The sequence below is a fragment of the Ovis aries genome, chromosome 2, assembly GCF_016772045.2.
Source record: "Ovis aries strain OAR_USU_Benz2616 breed Rambouillet chromosome 2, ARS-UI_Ramb_v3.0, whole genome shotgun sequence".
Taxonomy (NCBI): domain Eukaryota; kingdom Metazoa; phylum Chordata; class Mammalia; order Artiodactyla; family Bovidae; genus Ovis; species Ovis aries.
The window spans coordinates 127,565,927-127,588,375 of record NC_056055.1 but is presented as its reverse complement, the minus strand read 5'-3'; the positions used below and the strand labels follow the sequence as shown (position 1 = coordinate 127,588,375).

Here is a 22,449-nt window from a genome sequence, read left to right as displayed (position 1 = left end):
GTGTATCTTCTTTGGTGAAGTGTCTGTTAAGGAGCATTTTTAAAATCAGGCAGTTTGTTTTCTTATTGTTGACTTTTATGAGTTTTATATGTTTTTTATAATAGCCTTTTGTCATATGTACCTTTTGAACATATTTTCTCCTACTCTGTGGCTAATCTTGTAACTCTCTTGCTAGATCATCTAGATCTTCTCCTATGTTATTTTCTAGGAGTTTTAGAGTTTTTCATTTTACATTTAGGTCTATTATTCATCTTAAATTAATTTCTGTGAACAGTATAAGGTTTGTGTCTGGATTCTTTTTTTTCTTTTTTAATTTATGTGCCTGTCTAGTTGTTCCGGCACCATTTGTTAAAGAAACTATATTTGCTCCATTGTATTGCATTTGCTTCTTTGTTAAAGATCTAATTTAAAAGGAAATCTATTGGGAGGAGGTGAGATATGCTATTAGCTATCTGCATTAGCTATAGCTATAGCTGCAATAGCTATAGCTATTCCACTTTTATAACAGTTCTGGAAACAAAAGAGGAAGTAACTATTTTAGTGCCTAATAGGTCATTTCCTTTTAAATTTTGCTATCAATAATGATAGCTCAATATACAGAAAACTGAACTAGGAACACATATATGCAATCCTTTTGAGAGAAAATTAAATATATTTTGTGCAAGTATCTTCACAAATTTGCTGAGATCATGGGTAAAACTGTGATTTGCAAATCACATATTTTGTATCATACAATCTTAGATTTAACCATGGCAGTTTTGTCAAGTTTATTGTATAATATGGATATAAGTATCACTATTTCTTCCTTTCAGCAACAAGCAAAGATGTGTTTTTTAATCAGAGTTAATTACAGCAAAGTCTATGTGATTTTGTCTCATAAATCCAACAAGATGCTGAGAATACAGAATGGTTTTAATGTTTGAGATAATCTCTGACTGCTATGGAAAGAACAGAATTCTAAGCAATACTCAGTGTCCATGGTAACATGTTGCTTAGCATTTGCTTTTCACAAACAGGAAATTATCTCTATCTATTTACACTTTCAAGGATTTCTATGGCTTATAAAGTCTGTGTTGAACTCAAATCTAGCCTTGCACCATGTTTTAAATTATTTTTCAGGCATTGTGCATTAACTAATAAATAGGTTTCCATATTAGAAAAGCAACTCTAAATCCAAGTAACAAAGAATAATATAAAATACAAATTATAATTATCAGTAACATAAGATCAATATATATTTGGACAAAATGTGAAGCCAATAGAGCTTCTAAAAGCACGTCATATTGTTGCATCTGTGATCATTGCAACCTTTTTGTTCATAAAATGTTCAAGTTCTTGTAGCATTAATCCATTAAATAATTGATTCTAATAGAAAATTTATAAGAAAATAAATAAAATACTAGACCTTTCCCTCACTTTTTATACAAAGCTGCTTAATGTAAAATGGTGAAAAGCGTATTCTTCTTCATCTTCTTCCTCCCTCTCCTCTTTCTCCTTCTCTTCTTCCTCCTCCTCCTTTTTCACCATCTACTTTTCTTCTCTGCTGTCTAAAGTATAAGTAAGTTACGAATCTTCGTCCAGTTGTAAATCAATGATAAAAGGAGAAAGCTAGGAATGATCATTTATACTACTGCTGGAGACCAGTCCATTGCCTTTACTTTTCAAAGTAGAAAGACTAAGAAATGTTTTTTTGGAAAGAAATCACTTGCTCCCTTCTCTAATTCCCAAAACTGTGACCCTACTCAGGGCCCAGCTCAGTAATGAGCTGTCTTTAAAATCCCACTTATGGAATTTAGTGGATGTAGAAGAGCATTGCTAAGCAAAGATGATCTGCATAGTTTCCCTTTCCTTTGATGTTTAACGCAAATGAAAACAAGACATCTCTATATGCTATAAATGTGAGGTTAGTAATGTTCTTGCTGCACAACCAGACTTCAAGGTCTTCCTGGTCACTTCATGCTCTTTTAATCTGGGAGACTCTAGGGAAAGACAGGATGCTTTCTCCAACATTTCACTGTCTGGATTCCAACTCTTCTGTCTCTGTTAATGGGACATAATTTCCAAGTCCATCCAGTGAAGGCTATAAAAGATCATGACTGTTATATGTCCATCTTTGGCCACAGGAGCAGAGTTACATTAAGTAGACTGGATTGAGAGCAAGTGTCCCTCATCTCGGTTTCTCAACTCTGCTACTGCCATCAGGTGGCTATGTGCATATAGTTAGGTAATTTCCTCCTTTGAGATCTTTGTTTTCTCTTCTTAGACTGTGAGGAGTAAACCAGAGGGTATAGAATGTGAATCTCAGTCACTGTAGGGTCCCTTGAAGCTCTAAAATGCCAAGTATTTTAATGTCTCTATGCTCCCCACATAAAAACAACAAATTCCTATAGCTAGGAAGTCAGTTTTAAAAATATTGCTGTTAAAAAACTGCACAAAAAAAGACCACACAAAAATCTGCACATGAACATTTACATAAACTGTAAAATTTAGAAGAAACCAAGATATCCTTCAGTAGTTGAATAAGTGAACCCTAGGACATCCACACACTGGAATATTATTCAGTAATAAAAAGAAAGGAGCTATCAGCTCATGAAAAGACATAAGAGGAACCTTAAATGCATATTGTTAAGTGGAAGAAACCAGTTTGAAAAGGCTTTATACTGTATTATTTCAACTATATGACATTTTGGAGAAGGCAAAACTGGAGACCTTAACAAGATCAGGGATTGCAGTGGTTAAAGCAGGAAGGAGGGAGGCTGGAATGAAACGATGAAGCACAGAGGACTTTTAGGGCAGTGAAACTACTATGGATGATACTGTACTAGTAGATACTTGGCATTAGACATTTGTAAAGCTCATAAAATGTATAACACAAGCAGTAAACTGTAACGTAGGCTATGCATGCATGCTAAGTCACTTCAGTCGTGTCCGACTCTGTGACCCCATGGACAGTAGCCCATCAGGCTCTTCTGTCCACGGGATTCTCCAGGCAAGAATACTGGAGTGGGTTGCCATTTCCTTCTCCAAATGTAGGCTATAGATTTTAGCTAATAATAATGTATCAATATTGGTTCATCAGTTGTAACAACTGTACCATACCTGAGGTAGGATGTTAAAAACAGATGAAACTGTGGGGTTGGGGAAGGAGTACATGGGAGCTCTGTACTTTCTGTTAAATTTTTATGTAAATCTAAATCTACTCTAGGAGCTAAAAATAAACAACAAAAAATAATTAAGCTTAGTTTTCCCTCAACAAGAAGAGAGCTCTAAAGTAGTTCCAGAGTGAAATCAGTCTCTTAATAACTTACATTCCATTTTAAGCATCTCTGACCAGTGGAAGACACAGAAATTCAGGATCCCGTGTATACAAGTGAATTGGATCCTGATGGTCCTGGACCAAATTCTGCCGCTGGAGCAATGAGATCTCTTTGCAACCAGAAAGAGCTTAAAGCCCTTTTCTATTAAGGACTGAATGAGTGCCCCCAAATTATGTTTATAATCCTAACCCCAGTGCCTTAGAATGTGACTGCATTTGAAGCTAAGGCCTTTAAAGACATAACTAATGTTAAAAGAGGTCATAAGGGTGGGGCCCTAATCCAATATGACTGATGTCCTTGTAAGACCAGGAAGAGACCCCAAGGTATGCTCAAGCAAGAGAAAAGGTCACTGAGGACACAGCAAGAAGTCAGCCATCTGGAAGCCTAGGGGAGAGGCCTCAGAAGAAACCAAACTTGCTTACACTTTGATTTTGCATGTTTAGTCTTTAGGACCTTGAAAAAATGTCTGTTATTTAAACCACCCAAACTGTAGTATTGTGTGACAGTCTTAACCAACTAAGGCACCTCTACTCTGATATTTTGATTCTAATAACTACCATTATCACCACAATTAAAAATCCAATTTTCTAATTGTTTTATTTTTTTTCTAATTATTTTAAATTTAACGTTTCTTCTTAACCTGGAAATAAGATTTCTCTTTTTAGATTTTTTTTCCAAAATAAATTTTCATTGCTTTCAAATACATAATGACACTAAACTGATGCCTTGACATGAAATTGACATCAAATAAATGATGCAAGATTTGTTCCAGTGAATAAATGTCTGACTTGTGTGACAGTTTAACATAAGTTCTGGGCAGAGAAAAACTATCTTATACATTTTTATGTTCTTTAAATTGCTAAATATGCCATCAAAAAATACAAGATTCTTGATAAATAAGAACTGACTGAAGTGTTTGTAGCTTAAGGCATTTTGCTAAAATCTATTAAATTCATTTTTTTAGACATCTTCATTATTATTTTGAAATCCTCTTAAAGAATAATACTCAGAAAAATAAATGTCAAATTTTAACTTAGAAAAGTTAATCCTTTACCTTACCTTGTCTGAATATGAAAATTGTTTGTAGTCCCTGTATGCTCATAGTCATGAATGGCAGCGGCAAAGACCATTGCTAAAATTTCCAGTTCAGTGAGCCAGTGCTATTAAATTAAGGAAAGATTCCATCACATCAAAAAATAGAGTCAATGTTGTCTGTCTACAGAAAGCTTCATTGCACACAGTATAAATCATTACATAAAATTCTTTTTATAAAGTTTAAATAGTTTCCCCTGTTTCATCTCCATTAACTGTACATAGTGGATGCTTCACAAGGTTGATGATTGTTTAATGACTTATAAGTTAAAAATCTAGACATTATAATTTTCCTTGTTAATTGGAAAAAATGATAATTTTATATCACTTAAAAGGTGAACTCTAAATGAATTTTGAATTTACAGCCTTATCAATTTGGATTCCAATGAAATCATTTAGAGTTTAGTAATTTTTAACATATAACTCATACAATATTAAAATGTCTTTTAGCTCAACTTTTGTAGAAGAATGTACTATGATAAAAGAGATGAAAATGTTTCCTTTGGTCATTAGAGAAACTGAACTTCAGTTTTATATTTAGAAATTTAGAAGAGTTTCCAAGAGTTTATCATTTACTCTTCATAATACGTCTATTTTATGACTATACAGTTAAACTTAACAGCAATGAAAGAGTAAAGGTTTTCACATAAAATCCAGAGCACTGCTTCAAATACATTGATATTTTGTTGTTATCAATTAGATAGTTTAACAAACTTTCTCTACTGTTATGAGTTCATTTAGGTAATTCAATAGTTTGTTCACCACTCACATTTTGTGTAACACTTTAACTGCATGGTTCAATATGACAATCACATGTGGCTACTTAAATTACAAATAAGTAAAATTAAGTTCTCTTTTTCAGTCACAGTAGTCACGTGTCAATTGCTCAGTAGTGGCAAGTGGCTATCTTATAGAACAGTGCAGACAGAAAACGTCTCTATCACTACAGAAGTTCTATTGGAACGCTGTAAGTGGGTAGTACTTGATGGCAGGAATGGAAGATCCAAAATGACGGAACCTGCTCTTAATGATCTTATTCCATATACATGGAAAGGGCTTTGCACAAAGTAGAAGAAAAATACAATGTAAAGTACAGGCACACTTGATGAAAGCTCACAGAATAAAGGTGTAGATAGGACATCTATTTGGTGGCAGTGGATCTTGGATGAACGATGGACAAATATTGGTAGTTAAATGCAAGGCTGAGAACAGAGAGATTCTAAATAGAAAGAGTAAATGTGGAATGGTACTGTAGAGGCCTATACGGAAATTGCACTGCTAACAGTACAACTGTGTTGGAGAGCCAAATGAAGGGAGACTGAAAAGAGAAGGTGGCGTATGGGAAAGAGTCGATAGATTACCTTGATTAGAGCTGATGGATTAGGATTTTGAATAAAAGTCAAGGAGAAGCCACTGTAAGTCTATGAATCAAACAGTGGAGGTGACACTGTTGAGTTTCATGGTTGCCAAAAGGCACAGTCTGATTCATCTTTGCTTCTTTCATATAAGACATCATGGTATTTGGCACATAGTAGGAACTTAACATTTGTCTGTTGAATTGAATTTCACCAGTTTTAATATTAGGCGGAAGTAATAGGGAATGTTGGAAAGAGACTGTGCAATCAGGGAATTCTGGTTTTAAACCTGGCAAATAAGTTATTTATTCTCTCAGGCACAGTTTCCATGAAAAGAGAATTAGTGATCATCCCCCTGTGGACTTTAATAAAAGAAATTTAAAGTTGATATATGTGTTGCACCTATCACAAGTCTTATCATATAATAAATGCAGAATAAATGGCATTTTACTGAACTTATTATCTTCAATGGGCTTCCCCTGTGGCTCAGTTGGTAAAGAATCTACCTGCAATGTGGAGACCTGTGTTCAATCCCTGGGTTGGGAAGATCCTCTGGAGAAGTGAAAGCCTACCCACTTCAGTATTCTGGACTACAGAATTCCATGGACTATATATATAGACCATGGGGTCACAAAGAGTTGGACACAACTGAGGGACTTTCATTTCCTTAAATACACTGTTTAAGGTTTTGAATCTGGAAAATAATCTCATGGACAGAGGAGCCTGGTGGGCCGCAGTCCATGGCGTCACTAAGAGTCGGACATGACTGAGCGACTTCACTTTCACTTCTCCCTTTCATGTATTGGAGAAGGAAATGGCAACCCACTCTAGTGTTCTTGCCTGGAGAATCCAGGGACGGGGGAACCTGGTGGGCTGCTATCTATGGGGTCGCACAGAGTCGGACACAACTGAAGCAACTTAGTAGCAGCAGCAGCAACATATCTCTACTGATTGCAATTCAAAAATAAATGCCTCACAGTTGGATGACTGAAGCAGAAATGATATTCAGAAATAAGGAGAGTTGATATAACTAGCTGCACTGTGTTTATAGGTTCATTTAATTGTGAGTCATTAAAAGGAAATGACATATTAAAGGCTTATGTTACAGGCTGAACTGGGACTGAGCCTCCAATGTCCCCATTGAGACTATGGAATTAAACACCATGAAATGAATAGCAATTTAAGTTAAACCAGATTTTGTAACCCCAGAAATCCATTGCTTCATTAAAGAATATTGTTGTTAGAAAAAATATCACCCATCTTCTTAAATATTTCCTATTGGTTATATTTAAGGTTTACAGACTTACCTGTGATTTTTAAAAGCAACATTTTATATCTACTATGATAACAGAGACTATGTATGAAGCTGCAATTGTAAAAAAATTAAATTAGGAAATCAGAGATAAATTTTAATTATAGATTATCTCAAAGTATTTAAAATTGTTATCTTCCTAGCTGTCAAAATTGATTATACATATGCTTCCTGTTTTTGGTCTTATTAATCTCTGCCTCCCATAAACAGTACTTCCTTCACGAATTCATCTTGTTTATTGTCACACTATCATCTTAACAATTAAATTTAACATAACAAAGTAGTTTGGGAAGAGAGAAACATTGAACATTCACATTTAACTGAAAAATACATCTATTTCATATTAGTGAAAGTAGAGCTGGGGGCTAATTTTTATCTCCTTAGTTGACATTTACTTTATACTGGTGTCAAATGAGAATTCTAACTCAGAAAATGGTTGCTTAAATTCAAGGATTTTGTAAACGCCTCATGAGGACATGTCACAGAGAATAAGCCTGAGTCATATCACTCTTCCCAACCAGAACAGTGGTCAGCATATAACCTAAGTTCTTATGCCTAATGGACAGAAATAAAGAGTTAAAATGAAGAGTCATGAGGAGTGTAGATATTGTGCTTCATCTAAACTGCATTTTGCCTAGAGAAATGCTCAGGTAGACTTACTTGTAAAGCCCTCAGATTATACCAGAGAAAGGTATTAACTGCCATTAACACCATGGACAGTGTTGATGGAAAGAAAGGAGAAGGAACTAACATTAATTGGACATTTTAGGCAGATGGTTTCATTTCATTTTTATAATCACCCTATTTACCATTTACAAGGTAAATGGTTTTAAATCTCATTTGTCAGATAACACAGCCAAATCCTAAAGAAGCGAATCAATCTGCAGTAGGTCACATAGCTTTCAAATGGCAGGGCAGGAATTCAAACTGAAATCTGATTCCAAAATTTCTGTTCTTTCAACAGATCACAATGTTCCTTCTGTGGATGGCAATAGCCTTCATTACTTCAGGGAGGCAATATGTTAAATACATTCCTCTAAGGTTTCAAAAGCAGAATTTCTAGATAATTTAACTGGATACACTGATGGGTAGAGACACCAACAAAGCTTTAAGACTTATGATATAATTTTCATATCTGAATTATTGTGTGTGTGTGTGTGTGTACAGTAGAGAATGTATGTGTGGGTATGTGTGCATGTATGTGTATATAAGCCTGGGAGAATTTTAGGTTAGAAAGTCACATTAATCTGTTAGTTCCTGGTGTATCTAAAAAAGCATAATTAATAACCCCTTACATTATAGGTAGTTTTGAACCATTTTTCTCTTTCCCTTTGAATAAACTGAGTTAGTTTGCTATAACTAACCCAATGTGGAACGTGAGTATATTATCATAGTATTAATATATAATACAGATAAGTTGATATATAGTATAATAAATTGATAATATTTCTTACTAATTGCTGTTATATTTTAGGAACTAGGTTAGGTTTACACATATGATATCATTACTCCTCACTGTCATACTGCAAGGTGGTCAGAATTATTAAACCACATTTTAGTGACAAGGAACAGAAGTAGACAGCAAGAAAGCTAGGTAGTGGGGAAGTTAGGTTTGAAATCAATATCTGCTTGCCTTGAAAGCCCACACTGTGTCCACTCTTCCAAACACTGTTGTATTGGAAGTCATGTATAAGAACAGAATTTCCATGTAGTGTGTAGAATAGAGACATAGTGGCAAACTTTTGTAGACTGGAGAAAAATTGAGTAGTTTCAAAGTATGAGGCTATTTCTAGGTGTAGTCAGTGGACTACAAGCTCCAAAGGAATAGTTTTCAAGTTACTTCTCTTCGACTCAGTATCAGAGAGAACACAATGCCAGGAGCCCTCAAATATAAGCGTTCTCTTGCCAAGGCCCTCAGATGGTTTCATATTCAAAGAGTCATTTGGAAGTGGGTTGGCAGTACATGGTGAAGAATTGGATCTTTAGCAAAAAGCTCAAGCTACCACACGCCCCTGTCACCTTGCACAGAGCAACAAGTTAAGGGACAAAAGGAGAGAGAGGGATGCAGAGGGTCAGCTGTCTTATCAGCTCTGCACTGCCTACTCCAGGCCTGAGAGTATCCCAGTATGACACTAACAAACTGAAGGACAATGGCTCCATTGCAGTCCTGTTCAGGCAACGGTCCCATGAACATTTTGCAGCTGATAGGCTGCGCTGGTCACCTGACAGTGTTAGGCTGCTACGGGAGTGCTCTGTAAACGTTATGCTGATAAGACCATTCTGAAACAGCAGGGCATTGACTAAAACACTAATGTAAGTGACCCTGTCATCTCCATATCAAATCTTTGGGTCTTCAGCTAAATGCATATTTCTATAAGGCTTTTTTTGTTTGTTTGTTTCAAAGAACCAATACATTCATATGTGTGAAACTTCTATCACCTTTTTTTTTAATCTAAAAAGCTTATTAAAATAACTTGCAGAAAACTGTCGAGCTGGTAGTATAACCTAGTTTTGACAAAATAGTCAATACGCCGAAAGTTCATTTTGCTTTTCCTCTCATCATCAACCATAAAATTTCACATTAGTTTAAATGTATTTTCCTGATCCTAGACAACACTGACAGTCTCCAACTCAACTATTTTTGTAATGGCCAAGCTAAGGGAAAAGAATTGAGTCCACCAACACTTTTCTTGTTAAAGGATGAATTTAGAAATAAGTTTCTAAACCAAACCTGCCATAGTATAGTGAAGTTATATTTGTCGGTTAGTATCTCAAAAAGTGACTATGTCATCTTTACTAACAATTTAAACTTTCTAGGAGTCATGCCAGGCTGGGCCAGATTTCCCATCTCCCAGAGAAGTTGGAATAGCTTGTTAGATTCTGGAACAAGCCTTCCTTGCAAGTCTGAGGGTAAACTCACATTGTGGGTTTGAATTTCTCTATTTGCCTGCTAATATAGCATCCATCATCTGCTTAATGTCATCTTCAGCATAGAGATTGCAAAGCTGAACTCGGAGACTTTTATTTGGTTGCCTTTACACTTGCAGTCCTCAAGCAAAAATGTATTTTAAAACAACATCCTGGTTACCTACCACCCTAAAATGGCATATATCTTCTCCTCATACTTTATAATTGAAGCAGATATTTTTATACCAAAGCAGGCAGAGCTTTTCCATTCTATTTTGTTCAGAGGAAACATAATTAGTTCAGTTTCCATTCCAGGCTAACACTTTCAGTCAGCTTTTCAATGCCACAGAATTCAGAAAACAGGAAATGATAAACATGTCAAATGAAAACCACCTCACTATCAGATTCAAGACCAAGGCCTTCGAAAGGAAGAAGCAAGCAGATCGAACCAGAAGATGTTACAGCATTTATTTCCAGTGTAACAGCACGTGCAGGTGTCAGGAGGCACTTTGTGTTTCATTCTAATTGTCACGCATATAAAACCCAGGGAAAACAGAGTTCAAGGAACAGCCGTGACAATGAAGTCTGATTAAACCAATGGGAGCTTTAAGAGAATTTGTGTGTACGTGTGTATGCATAAGCACGTATGCTGGGAAGAGAAAGAGATATAAAGAAAGTCGTACATACTACTTTTTTAAAAAGTACAATATTTTAAAGCTATATATTTGAATGTTTGTTTCTACTTATTATTGCTAACTTCTGCTTCCTCCCTCTAAGTGTCAAATGAATTATGAGTAAACTTCAACCAAGGACCAAGTCCAACCATGACTACATTTGATTTGGCTCACTGGACACACTTATGCCTTAACTGAGTGATATCTATATTTGCAACTTAAAAAGAGAATACAAAGGTACGATTACATATAATTTAGCCTTCTGGAAGGTTCCAAGAGAATCTTGCTACTGCATCAGGAAAGGTTTTTGGTTTTTGCCTTCCCCAAAGTAAGCCTTAACTCCAAAGCAGTTGTATTACTTGCTGATCCTGTCAATACAACGAGAATTTCTATTGAATTGTGGTGATATTCCAAAAAATTTGTTCATTAAAAGCCCCGCTGAGCTCCCAGCTACTAGCCATTGTCAACTTTCAGCCGTATGGCTGAACCACTGTGGATGCCTGCCCAGTGATGTCTTCAGATATCTGTGTCCATAGTTGCTAGCTGGTCACAAGCACATCAGAGACCCCAAGTGAGAACCTTCTGTTTGGGACGCTTCCAACCAACAACCCTTGAGAAATAAGATAAATTATTGTTATAAGCCACTGAGGCTTAGAGTAGTTTGTTTTGAAGAAAAAGATCATTGAAACACCAGGCAGGAGTGGAATCTGAGCTTAAAGCACTGATGGAGCTGCAGTATTTAGGAGACAAAAAAAAAAAAAAAAAAAGATGGAGAAGTAAAATAGATAATTTCTTCAGCCGTTGTGTGAGACAGCTTTCGACAATCATAGCAAAGGGATCTTATGTAGTAAATACTTCACTGGATTCTTGAGGGGAAATGTTTATAACACACGGGTATACAGTAAACTTGGAGAATCGTGTACCTGTTACAAGTTTTCAAGATCTTCAGGACTCCATACTGTGTCTGTAAGGGCTTTGCCTGGCACTAGGTAAGGAATACAGTCTCTGGGGCAGAATGATGAAATATGGAGGGGTACTAGTCATGTAGCTCTGAATGCCAGTGACCCATACCAATAAAAAGGACGTGATGTCTGAAATCTAAACAGGTAGGCAATGTATGTCGTGGGGTTTGCTAGACCATTCTACTTATACTACTTACATGTGTTTTATGGTGCTCCTTCATGTAGGTCAACACATGAGAATTCAAAAAGGTACTTAGATTTTGGGGATCTCAACAATGACTCATACCTTGGGATGAACCCCTCCCAGTCTGGAACTTTCAGAAGGAAGGACTGCCCTTCCCTTTTTATCTCTTGGAAGTCATCCTATGCTCTGAGACATTACAGGAATTCTAGGCTATCTGACTTCCCATCATCTACTCATTGTTGTCCCAGGATTTGTACTGCGGAACCACTTATCCAGTCATCAACTGATCCATTCAGATGCAAAGAGGAAGAAGAAGAATTTGGAAAAATCCACATGAATAATTTACAAAAAGATCTATTAGGATTTGATTGTAATTAGCGATACAAGCATGTAAAAGAGAAAAAGCTAGTGAGGTCAGCCTGGTTAATGAAATGAGGGAAGAACACTACAACTAACTTCTATTGCAAAGGCTTTTTTTCTAGGTCACTTTTCTGGAGGTTGATTCCTATGGGGAAAGTGAGTGAGTGAGTGTTAGTCGCTCAGTCATGTCTGACCCTCTGTAACAACATAGACAGTAGGTAGACTGTCAGGATCCTCTCTCCATGGAATTCTCCAGGCAAGAACCCTGGAGTGGGTTGCAATTCCCTTCTCCAGGGGATCTTCCCAACCCACAGATTGAATCCTGGTCTCCCGTATTGCAGGTGGATTCTTTACCATCTATCTGAGCCACAGGCATTTACAAATGAAAATGTCATATGGTCCAAATTTTGAAAAAAATGCAGTATATTTTCACTTGCTTCTGGAGATCTTTTTTTTACCGAATTAAAATATTTTTTTAAATTGTATATTATAGATAACTTGTTAAACCTCAAAAATCCAGAAGATAGTTACTTATAATACTTTTATGAGTATTAAAGAAACAATGAGAAGGGAATGGGATTAGATGTTGCGGACTAACAAACTTCAATCACAAAGACTTTCTTACCATGATACCTGTATGAAGCATTATGTAATGCACAGTTTGAGTGACATCAGCTGCATGAATCAAATTGTGGTATGGATTTTTGTACTTGCTGTAACCAACTTCTAGAGCTTCTGCAAAGGCAATTAGGCAAGAAACAGGAATCTGCAGAAAGTAATAATTATGATTATATTTTGACCAAAAGAGTGGCACTAAATTAACACGAGCACAAAGATGTTGGGATGCGACACATTAGTGAGTCAGATGTGGGCAGTAGTTTCTTAAAGTTAAATGTGGATTGTTCCAAGAAAACACTTCATTAATCTGTCAGTTTTCAATGCTGATAAGAATTATAAGCCCCAAATGTTTAATTAAGATAGATGAAATAACAGTCTTAACCATATAGCAGTCTTTAAATGTTTATATCTTCTAGAGTCAAATAAGAAGGCTAGTTTTTAAAAGCATAAAATTTTCCAATTACAACTGGTAAAATCTAGTTTTTCTATCAGTAATTCAAAGAGGTTAAAATAAATGACCTCCGAGTAACTTCTAACTCTAAAAATATCATGACTCCATAGATACACACTTAGAAATCTGAATCAAATTTGTTGCTGAGATAGCTCTAAGTGAAGTTCATTAGAAGCCCTTTCAGTTTAAGAAAAGCTGCCAGAAATGGTTCATTTTGCATTTTAGGAAACTCGTATTTCTCTAAGACACAGAGTCCAATGTTTACATGAGTGTTCCACGAATAATTCAAGGTGACATTCATATCCTGTTGCAGTGACACTATCATGGCTTTATGATACCAAGTGGAAATAAAGAAATGTCAGTGATTTGGGGAGAATAGCCATATCGTGTGGTGAACTCATCCCCACAATTCTGTGAACCCAGAAACATTTTTAGATGAGTTGATTAACGAATCAATGTTTTGCATTTTCACTCCCATACAGATAACTCATTCTAAGAGCATTTCACTTTTGTTCCATGTTTCTGACCTTGAAACGGTTGATAAGATCATATCTGGTGAACAGTTCATAAATCATAAACTTCAGGCTATGTTCTCCACTTGCTTCATTCAAGGCAAATACATCAAAAGACCATTTATCAACATCCTGTAGGAAAAAAAATATTTTAGATGGCAACATCACATGGCTTGGTTTCTTTCTATAAATTAATTTTTCTATGAAAAATTCTTAGGAAGATCAGGAATTATACATCCAGCGGGTCAGATTTTAATTCAGCACATCAGACTTTCACCAGTATCTGATAAGACAGGGACACAGTGTCTATGGATCCACAACAGTGAAGTCTATAACACTTGTTCTTCCCCTTAATCCCAAGGTTATCCAATTTAATATAATAAACTATAACCCCCTCATCCTTAGTCTCTCTCCAAATGAAAGCCATAAATCATTTTCCAAAAGTGGCCCTAATGTACAGTAGAGTTCCAGGTTATGTAGGTGATTTAACTGAGGGATAGAGGGAAGATAACCCCAATTTATCTTCCCCACCCATACACCTACTATACCGCTTGAACGTCCACCTTTTAAGAGCTACTAATTTGGTTTAGACCTTTGGTATTTTGAGTCTTCATTTTTTTCAAGATGCAGATACTTCCTTGGTGGCTCAGTGCTAAAGAATTTGCCTGGCAATGTGGGAGACACAGGTTCAATCCCTGGCCTGAGAAGATTCCACACGCTGCAGACCAGTTAAGCCTGTGCACCGTAACTACTGAGCCTGTGCTCTAGAGGCCGGAAGCAGCAACTATGGGGCCCACGTGCCACAACTCCTGAAGCCCGCGTGCTCTAGAGTCTGCGCTCTGCAGCAAGAGACGCCACTGCAATGAGAAGCCTGTGCACCACAACTGAATAGACCCCATTCTCCACAACTAGAGAAACACCTGCTCAGCAATGAGTAACCAGAGCAGCCAAAAATAAGTAAATAAATAATTTTGTTTTAAATATGCAGGTGCTCTAGAGATGACAGAATACTGTTTCTAGGTAGAGTAATAGCACCTTACTCCTCACTCTAACCTTGGCTGATTCATCTTTACTTTTTTACTAGGGTCAGATGGTAAGATAAAGGAAGTGGGCCTCTTCACTGGGGAGGAGGATAGCGTTTTTGGCATTTCAGGCAATTCCCCAGGAAAGTGATCAGGCCTGTAGTGAAACAGGTACCCTATGAATGTACCCCCTATTTGTGGGAAAGAGGGCAATGAGCAGGTATATCAAACCACTCCAGCTACATAACAATATTGATTCAGGTAATTCCAGGCAAAAACCTTGCAGAGAAGTCCACAAATGGACTTGCAGCAAGTGTTATCAGTACATTGGGCTTCCCTGGTTGGTACAGAGGTCAAAGCTTAAAGATGTATTAAGATAAAGTTTGAGTTTGCAATCATAAATCACTGAAACTTAGAAATCTACAGAAATACAGCAGAATCAGAGTTCTAATGATTATCAGAAATTATTAGCAAAGAAGGTCTAGTGTTTGCACACACAGAATGGGTTTAGTATTGAACAGTAAGTAGATAACCTTAAACTTGTATATTAATTTCAAATTTAAAAAGGCCCTGTGTTAGAACTTTTCATTTAGTGTATTTCAGAGATAACAATACATAATGTAATAAGCTGTAAATCTGATAAACAGTATTCAAGCCATCTTTTAAAACTCTTTCTTTTGACAAACAGTAACAATAACTCCAAATGTAGTTTTAATCATTTGGGAACACCAAGGAAATATTTTTTGGCTTGCTTGTGTACCTTTGTTAAATTCTTTGCATTTGGCCTTAATTTGAACCCAAAATACTTGCTTGATCTGTTTGTAAATTTAAAATCTCTCAGAGTTCTGTTAGAAGTCATTTTGCCATTAATAAAGCTCAAAGGAGACCAACAAATCTCTTACTAAATTCCAAAGCTAACACAGAGGAATCAGTTCAGACTGTTACAAAGCTGCTGTTTACAGTTCCTGCTAGGGGTTTCCAACTGAGTGAAAGGTTAATTCTCCATTTGGGGGCATTTTTTAAAAATCAACAATGATAATTTATATCTGTAAACTTCTGCAGATGCTTGGCTTTTACTTTGTCAGCCTGAGAACAAACAAGGCAAGGAGGTAGCTCAGGAAATTAGAATTATTAACACATTCTTAGTGATAATTCTCCACAACCTGTTAGTTCATGTCTCCTCTATACTACATTTTTGAAATCTGCTTGCATTCTCTCATACCAAAATATTCTGTTAGTTGGTTTCTATAAAAATAAAAGTAAGTGATTTTCTTGCCTACAGTTGAGGAAATAATGAGGAAATAAAAATCTTTTAAGAGCTAAGGAATAATTCATATCCAATAATATGACATTTCAGTTATATACTTGCCTCTATTATAATTTTAGAAACATGAATATAAAAAAGCTTCTGAGAAAAACAAATTGCTTTTTTAAACGAATAAGATTGAAATCTAATATGCAGCAAAGAAAAAACAAATGCAGAGAAAAAAAAAACAAAGGAGATGCAAAGGGGATGCTTAAAAGGGAATAGAGGAACAAAAGAAATCAATATAAATGTAAACTAGGAAAGGGATTTAATATATCAAAAATAAAGTAACTTGGTATATTCTGTTGCTGGTATTCTTTAAATTTTTGGTTAATACAGGAAACTACCATAAAGCTATCAGAGGAGACAAAGTTGAATTTCTTACCCAAATTAAGCAACAGAATGAAATAGGGAGTGTAGGGTGACAAGCCTACAAAATGCCTCTTTATAAATGTAGTCTAGGAACAGTGTTCACATACACACACACACAAAGTGGGCACAAGGGAGCCCAAAACTTTTACCACATCAGATTTTCAACTCTAGTTATTTCTAACACGTGTAATACTGCAATTGGGCCTCAGACTAGGGCAACCACAGGGAAAGTCAGAGACAAAAGAGATAAATTTCTTTTTTGTTTACTTTTTAATTTTATCTTCCTTTTTATATTTTCTCAGACCTAAAATTCTAAACAATTTTGTTCAATATAAGTTTTGTCCTTTAATTATATTTGATTGAAATGTCTTTTCATTGATAATGCATTCATTTCATAATATATAGTAGCAAAATATGTGTATTCTGACAAATGCTGGTGCCATCTCAAAGTTGAATACAAGATCCACCTAAATAAAGCATAAAGCATAAAAAAGACATCACACACATACATGTATTTATACATGTATATTACAGTTGTTAGTGATAAACATCTATATGTATTGATACAGCTGTTAGTGTAAACATTAACAAACTGATCCTCATTTAAATCAACAAGTTATGACTTGAAACATATGACATTTGTAAACAGTTAAAATAATTTTTTTATATTCTGATATGCAAGCTACATCAAAAACCTATTCTCATTTTCTTCCCATCATTTTAAAGAGACTAGAAAAAATGACTGATAAACTAAGATAATTGAAATTTTTTACCTTTAATGTTGCTATGACAGCTTCTGGATATGCCAAGCCAACCATGTGATAGGATTTTCTGTACATTCTGAAAAAGAAAAATAAGTGTATATATAAAAATTATTTACTCAAAGTTTTTAACTATTTCTTTAAAAAAAAGAAATAATTACCTTTGACTTATTGACCTTGTATCATTAGATACAGATTCTCTTTCTGGCAATAGTGATAATTATTGCCATCATCTATTACATGTTTACAATAGATTCAAATAGTATTTTGTTTACTCAAAACCACATATAAAGTCAATATGGTTTTAAGTTCTATGTAAAGAGATCTTTTCCTAAACGTCATCTTATTAAAAAAAGACTGTCGTTTGCATGTGCAGCAACAATACCTTTTAACATACCATCACATTCAAGACAGCAGAGCAGCCTTGCTTTGTGTCCTTTTGTGTTATAAAATTTTCAGTCTGGAAACTGAATGTCACTTGAATAGTCCTTTATAGGTTTTCTTTCTTTTTTCACAAAATGAAAACTATAGAAGGGTATATGTAGCATCCTCAGAATTTACACAGCTTACTTTTTTCGTTTTAGTTAAGAATATTGGGAGAAACCGTATTGAAAAAAATTGCTTGAGTTTGTTCAAACTGTCTTTTAATATTATTTAATAAAGATTATCCAGAAAGGATATTTTTATTTTTATAAGAGCAACAATAAAAATATTTTTATTAATCAGTAATTTGTTGGTTCCATTTTCCAACAGAAAACCAAGATGACTTAAATAAATATAAGAAACTCTTCCACTGATTTGTGCAAAAGTCGAATCAACATGATACCCTAATGTATAGAAATAGCAATAAGTTTTTAACCAGGACTGAAAGAAACATGTTTCCTCCACAAAGTCCTGTGAAAACATGGAATAATCACGTCCCTTAATTTTTACATTGTCAGCTCACAAGCAAGTTTCATTTCTAGTTTATACTATAGTAATTTCTCCCTACAAGATGCCTGAACAAAGCCATAATTTAATGACTATATCATTATATTGGGGGTCAATATAAGAAATATAAGAATATAAGAAAACATTCTGCATCTTTTATAAAATCAGTAAGGGAAATACTAACACTTTTGACTCAATGTATCTTATGTTAAAAATTCATAAGACATTACTCAGTTCCTATGTAAATGCTACCTTTTTTTAAGATAATAAAAACCAAATAATTTTCCATGTTTTCCTTTTTAATCTTCACTTCTCAAATGCTCAGAATTAAAATATTGTGTTTACTTACATAGATATTAGGCTTTCTTGATAAAGTATCTTGCCATTTTATTACAGAGACCTTGTTACTTTATTTCCATGTTCCCACTTTAAAATTCACATTCAAAAAACTAAGATCATGGCATCTGGTTTCACTACTTCATGGTAAATAGATGGGGAAACAATGGAAACAGTGACAGACTTTATTTTCTTGGGCTTCAAAATTACTGCAGATGGCAACTGCAGCCATGAAATTAAAAAAAAAAAAAACACATTTGCTCCTTGAAAGAAAAGCTATAAAAAACCTAGACAGCATATTAAAAAGCAAAGACATTACTTTGCCAACAAAGGTCCCCACAGACAAAGCTATGGTTTTTCCAGTAGTTATATATGGATCTGAGAGTTGGATCATGAAGAAGGTACCAAAGAATTGATGTTTTTGAACTGTGGTGTTGGAGAAGACTCTTGAGAGTCCCTTGGACAGCAAGGAGATCCAACAAGTTAATCCTAAAGGAAATCAGTCTTGAATATTCATTGGAAGGACTGAAACTGAAGCTCCAGTACTTTGGCCACATGATACAAAGAGCCAACTCCTTGGAAAAGACCCTGAGGCTGGGAAAGATTGAAGGCAGGAGGAGAAGGGGATGACAGAGGACAAGATGGTTGGTTGGCATCACTGACTCAATGTACATGAGTTTGAGCAAGCTCTGAGAGAGGATGAAGAATAGGAAAGCCTGGCATGCTATAGTCCATGGAGTCACAAAGAATTGGACACTACTGAGCTACTGAAAATAACAATTTAGTTTTTGTCTTAAATAACCTTAAATAATTTTTAGATGTGGCAAAGTTATAATAAAAAAATTATCCTTATCCTCTATATCAGTTGGAAGATTTCAGAGCAGCCTATCAGAAAAAAACTATTATTTGCTCCACTCAGATAGGTGGAGAACTTGCAGAACAAGTTAATCTTGCAGAACAAGGAAACAAATTAATCACAATATAAAAGGCCCAGGCAAAAAGGAACTAAAGAGCTTTTTGATAAAAGTGAAAGAGGAGAGTGAAAAGGCTGGCTTAAAACTCAGCATTCAAAAAACGAAGATCATGGCATCCAGTCCCACCTCTTCATGGCAAATAGAGGGGGAAACAATGGAAATAGTGAGAGACTTCATTTTCTGGGGCTCCAAAATCGGTGCAGATGGTGACTGCAACAATTAAATTAAAAGACACTTGCTCCTTGGAAGAAAAGCTCTGACCAACCTAGAGAGCATATTCTAAAGCAGAGACATTACTTTGCCGACTAAGGTCCATCTAGTCAAGGCTATGGTTTTTCCAGTGGTCACGTATGGATGTGAGAGTTGGACCATAAAGAAAGCTGAGTGCCAAAGAATTGATGCTTTTTTTTTTTTTTTTTTTTTTACCATGGTATTGGAGAAGGCTCTTAAGAGTCCCTTGGACTGCAAGGAGATCAAGCCAGTGCATCCTAAAGGCAATCAGTCCTAAATATTCATTGGAAGGACTGATGCTGAAGCTGAAGCTCCAATATTTTAGCCACCTGATGCAAAGAACTGACTCACTGGAAAAGACCCTGATGCTGGGAAAGATTGAAGGCAGGAGGAGAAAGGGACAACATAGGATGAGATGGTTGGATGGTATCACCGACTCGATGGACATTTGTTTGAGCAAACTCTGGGAGCTGGTGATGGACAGGGAAGCCTGGTGTACTGCAGTCTATGGGGTGGCAAAGAGTCAGACACAACTGAGCTACTGAACTGAACTGAAAAGGCCCAGAAAATGATATTTAGTTTTGTTGTTTTTTGAAGAAACATATGGCTTTTTCTATTTTTTTGAATCATTACTAAAAATTGGAGGTACAGGGGTAATGGAGATAAGTGGTCAGGAATAAGAAACTTTAAAAATTAAGTAACTTTAAATCTGTGTAACTTCAAGGCACCAAAGGCAGTATTATGTAGCAAAGAGAACACACAATTTGGATCTTGGATCACAGGTTAACCAATTACTAGCTGTGTGACCTCTGGAAAGCTAATGCCAGTTATCTGTAAAATACAGATAGTCATACACTTTTTATGAAGATAAATGATATAAATACCTAATGTAACATTATTATAAGTACTCAGTATAAGAAAGCTGTTATTATTTTTTAAATGCTTGTTTATTTATTTTTGGCTGTTCTGAGTCTTCATTGCTATGCTCAGGCTTTCTCCAGTTGCAGTGACCAGGAACTACTCTTTAGCAGCTCCTGATCACTGTGACTAGAAAAGTTGCAGTGTGCCAGTTTCTCATTGTGGTGGCTTCTCTTGTTAGGGGAAATTGACTCTAGGGTGCATGGGTTCAGTAATTCTGGCCCATGGCCTTAGTTTCCCCTAGGCATGTGGGATCTTTCCAGAGCAGGGATCATACCAGTGTCTTTTGCATTGGCAGAAGGATTCTCAAACACTGGAGTAGCAGGGAAGTCCCAGAAAGTCATTATTCTTAATATCAACATTACTGTTCTCATTATTCTGCAGCCAATACCATTGGCTCCAATTCTGGCATTCTTCAAGGCTCTTTGGGATCAGTGAGAACTCTAATGTTTCTTAGACTTGGAGCAAGTTTGAGAAATGAATATCCCTGTATATTCTCATTAAATATAAAGAAAGAGAAGGAAGGGGATTACTCTTCTAAGGAGAAGGAGAAACCACTTCATTATCATTTTCTAACTCTATACTTGGGAACAGTGTATTAGGATGAAAACTTAGAAAATTAGCATGGAAGAGTAGGATGACTCATTCTGGAGAATGAATGTGGGAGGAACCTTAACACAGTGGTCTCACATATGAGTAAATAGTCAATATATTACAAGTTGCTGAAAAAGAACAATGAATTTCCTGTTCTCCTGTAAGTGGTAAAAGTTCAACTGGAAATAGGGATGATTATTTTTGGAAGGTTTTATATTACAGTTGCAAAATATAATTCAAAAACTTAAAAAAGAACTATCATATACCAGACGTGGTGGACAAGAGACTATTCAGTGGAGAATAAGAAAACTATGTGTTGCTTTCACAGGGTTTATTTAGTGGTGAAGAGGGACAATAAATAAGAAATAATACCTGAGTAAAAACAGCACTAAATGCTATGAGGTAAATCACTCACTTGTTGGGATAGAGAAAGTGATGAAAAGTATACAGAGTAACCAGGAAAGGCCTTTGGAAAGATAGAAATGGCTAGTCAGAGTGAAGTTTGGGGAAAATCATTTCTGATAGAGGAAAGAGCAGAATTACTGGTCCCAAGGGAAGAAAGTTCAGTTCAGTCATTCAGTCATGTCTGACTTTTTGTGACCCCATGGACTGCAGCACACCAAGCTTCCCTGCCCATCACCAACTCCCGAAGCTTGCTCAAACTCATATCCATCAAGTCAGCCATGCCATCAAACATCTTATCCTCTGTCATCCCCTTCTCCTCCTGCCTTCAATCTTTCCCAGCATCAGGGTCTTTTCCAATGAGTCAGTTCTTTGCATCAGGTGGCCAAAGTATTGGATATTCATGGAGTTGAAATCACACTAGTATAGATATTCAGTAAAGGGTGATAGTAGCATTAGATGAGTCTAGAAGGTAAGGAGGCCTAGTCATGCAGGCTGTGATACAGAAGTTGCCTTTAATATGTTTGATACAGGATACAGGATGCTTGGGGCCGGTGCATGGGGATGATCCAGAGAGATGATATGGGGTGGGAGGTGGGAGGGGGGTTAAGGATTGGGAACTCATGTACACCCATGGCGGATTCATGTCAATATATGGCAAAACCAATATAGTATTGTAAAGTAAAATAAAGTAAAAATAAAAATTAAAAAAAAAAACAAAACAGGTGAAGTGGTACATCCAGTGAAATGGTAAAGGCAATTAGATAATTTAAAGCTTAAGAATGACAGGACTGAATTTATATTTTAAAGGTCACTGTGGAAAGTGGCTTGCTTAGAGAAGGCAAGTGCAGAAGAGGGG

General features: G+C 35.9%; 1 protein-coding gene across 6 annotated transcripts in view; it reads right to left on the bottom strand.

Annotated features, from left to right (window-relative positions):
- Positions 1-22,449, bottom strand: part of PDE1A (phosphodiesterase 1A) — a 401,628-nt gene that overhangs the window by 72,397 nt on the left and 306,782 nt on the right. For all 6 annotated transcript variants that reach the window (XM_060409673.1, XM_060409672.1, XM_042243653.2 and 3 more), the window contains 4 exons: positions 17,218-17,284; positions 13,760-13,876; positions 12,789-12,929; positions 4,377-4,477 (listed from right to left, as the gene is read on the bottom strand). In XM_060409673.1, coding sequence (XP_060265656.1) covers positions 4,377-4,477; positions 12,789-12,929; positions 13,760-13,876; positions 17,218-17,284 — 426 coding nt within the window. The remainder of the gene's footprint in view (positions 1-4,376; positions 4,478-12,788; positions 12,930-13,759; positions 13,877-17,217; positions 17,285-22,449) is intronic.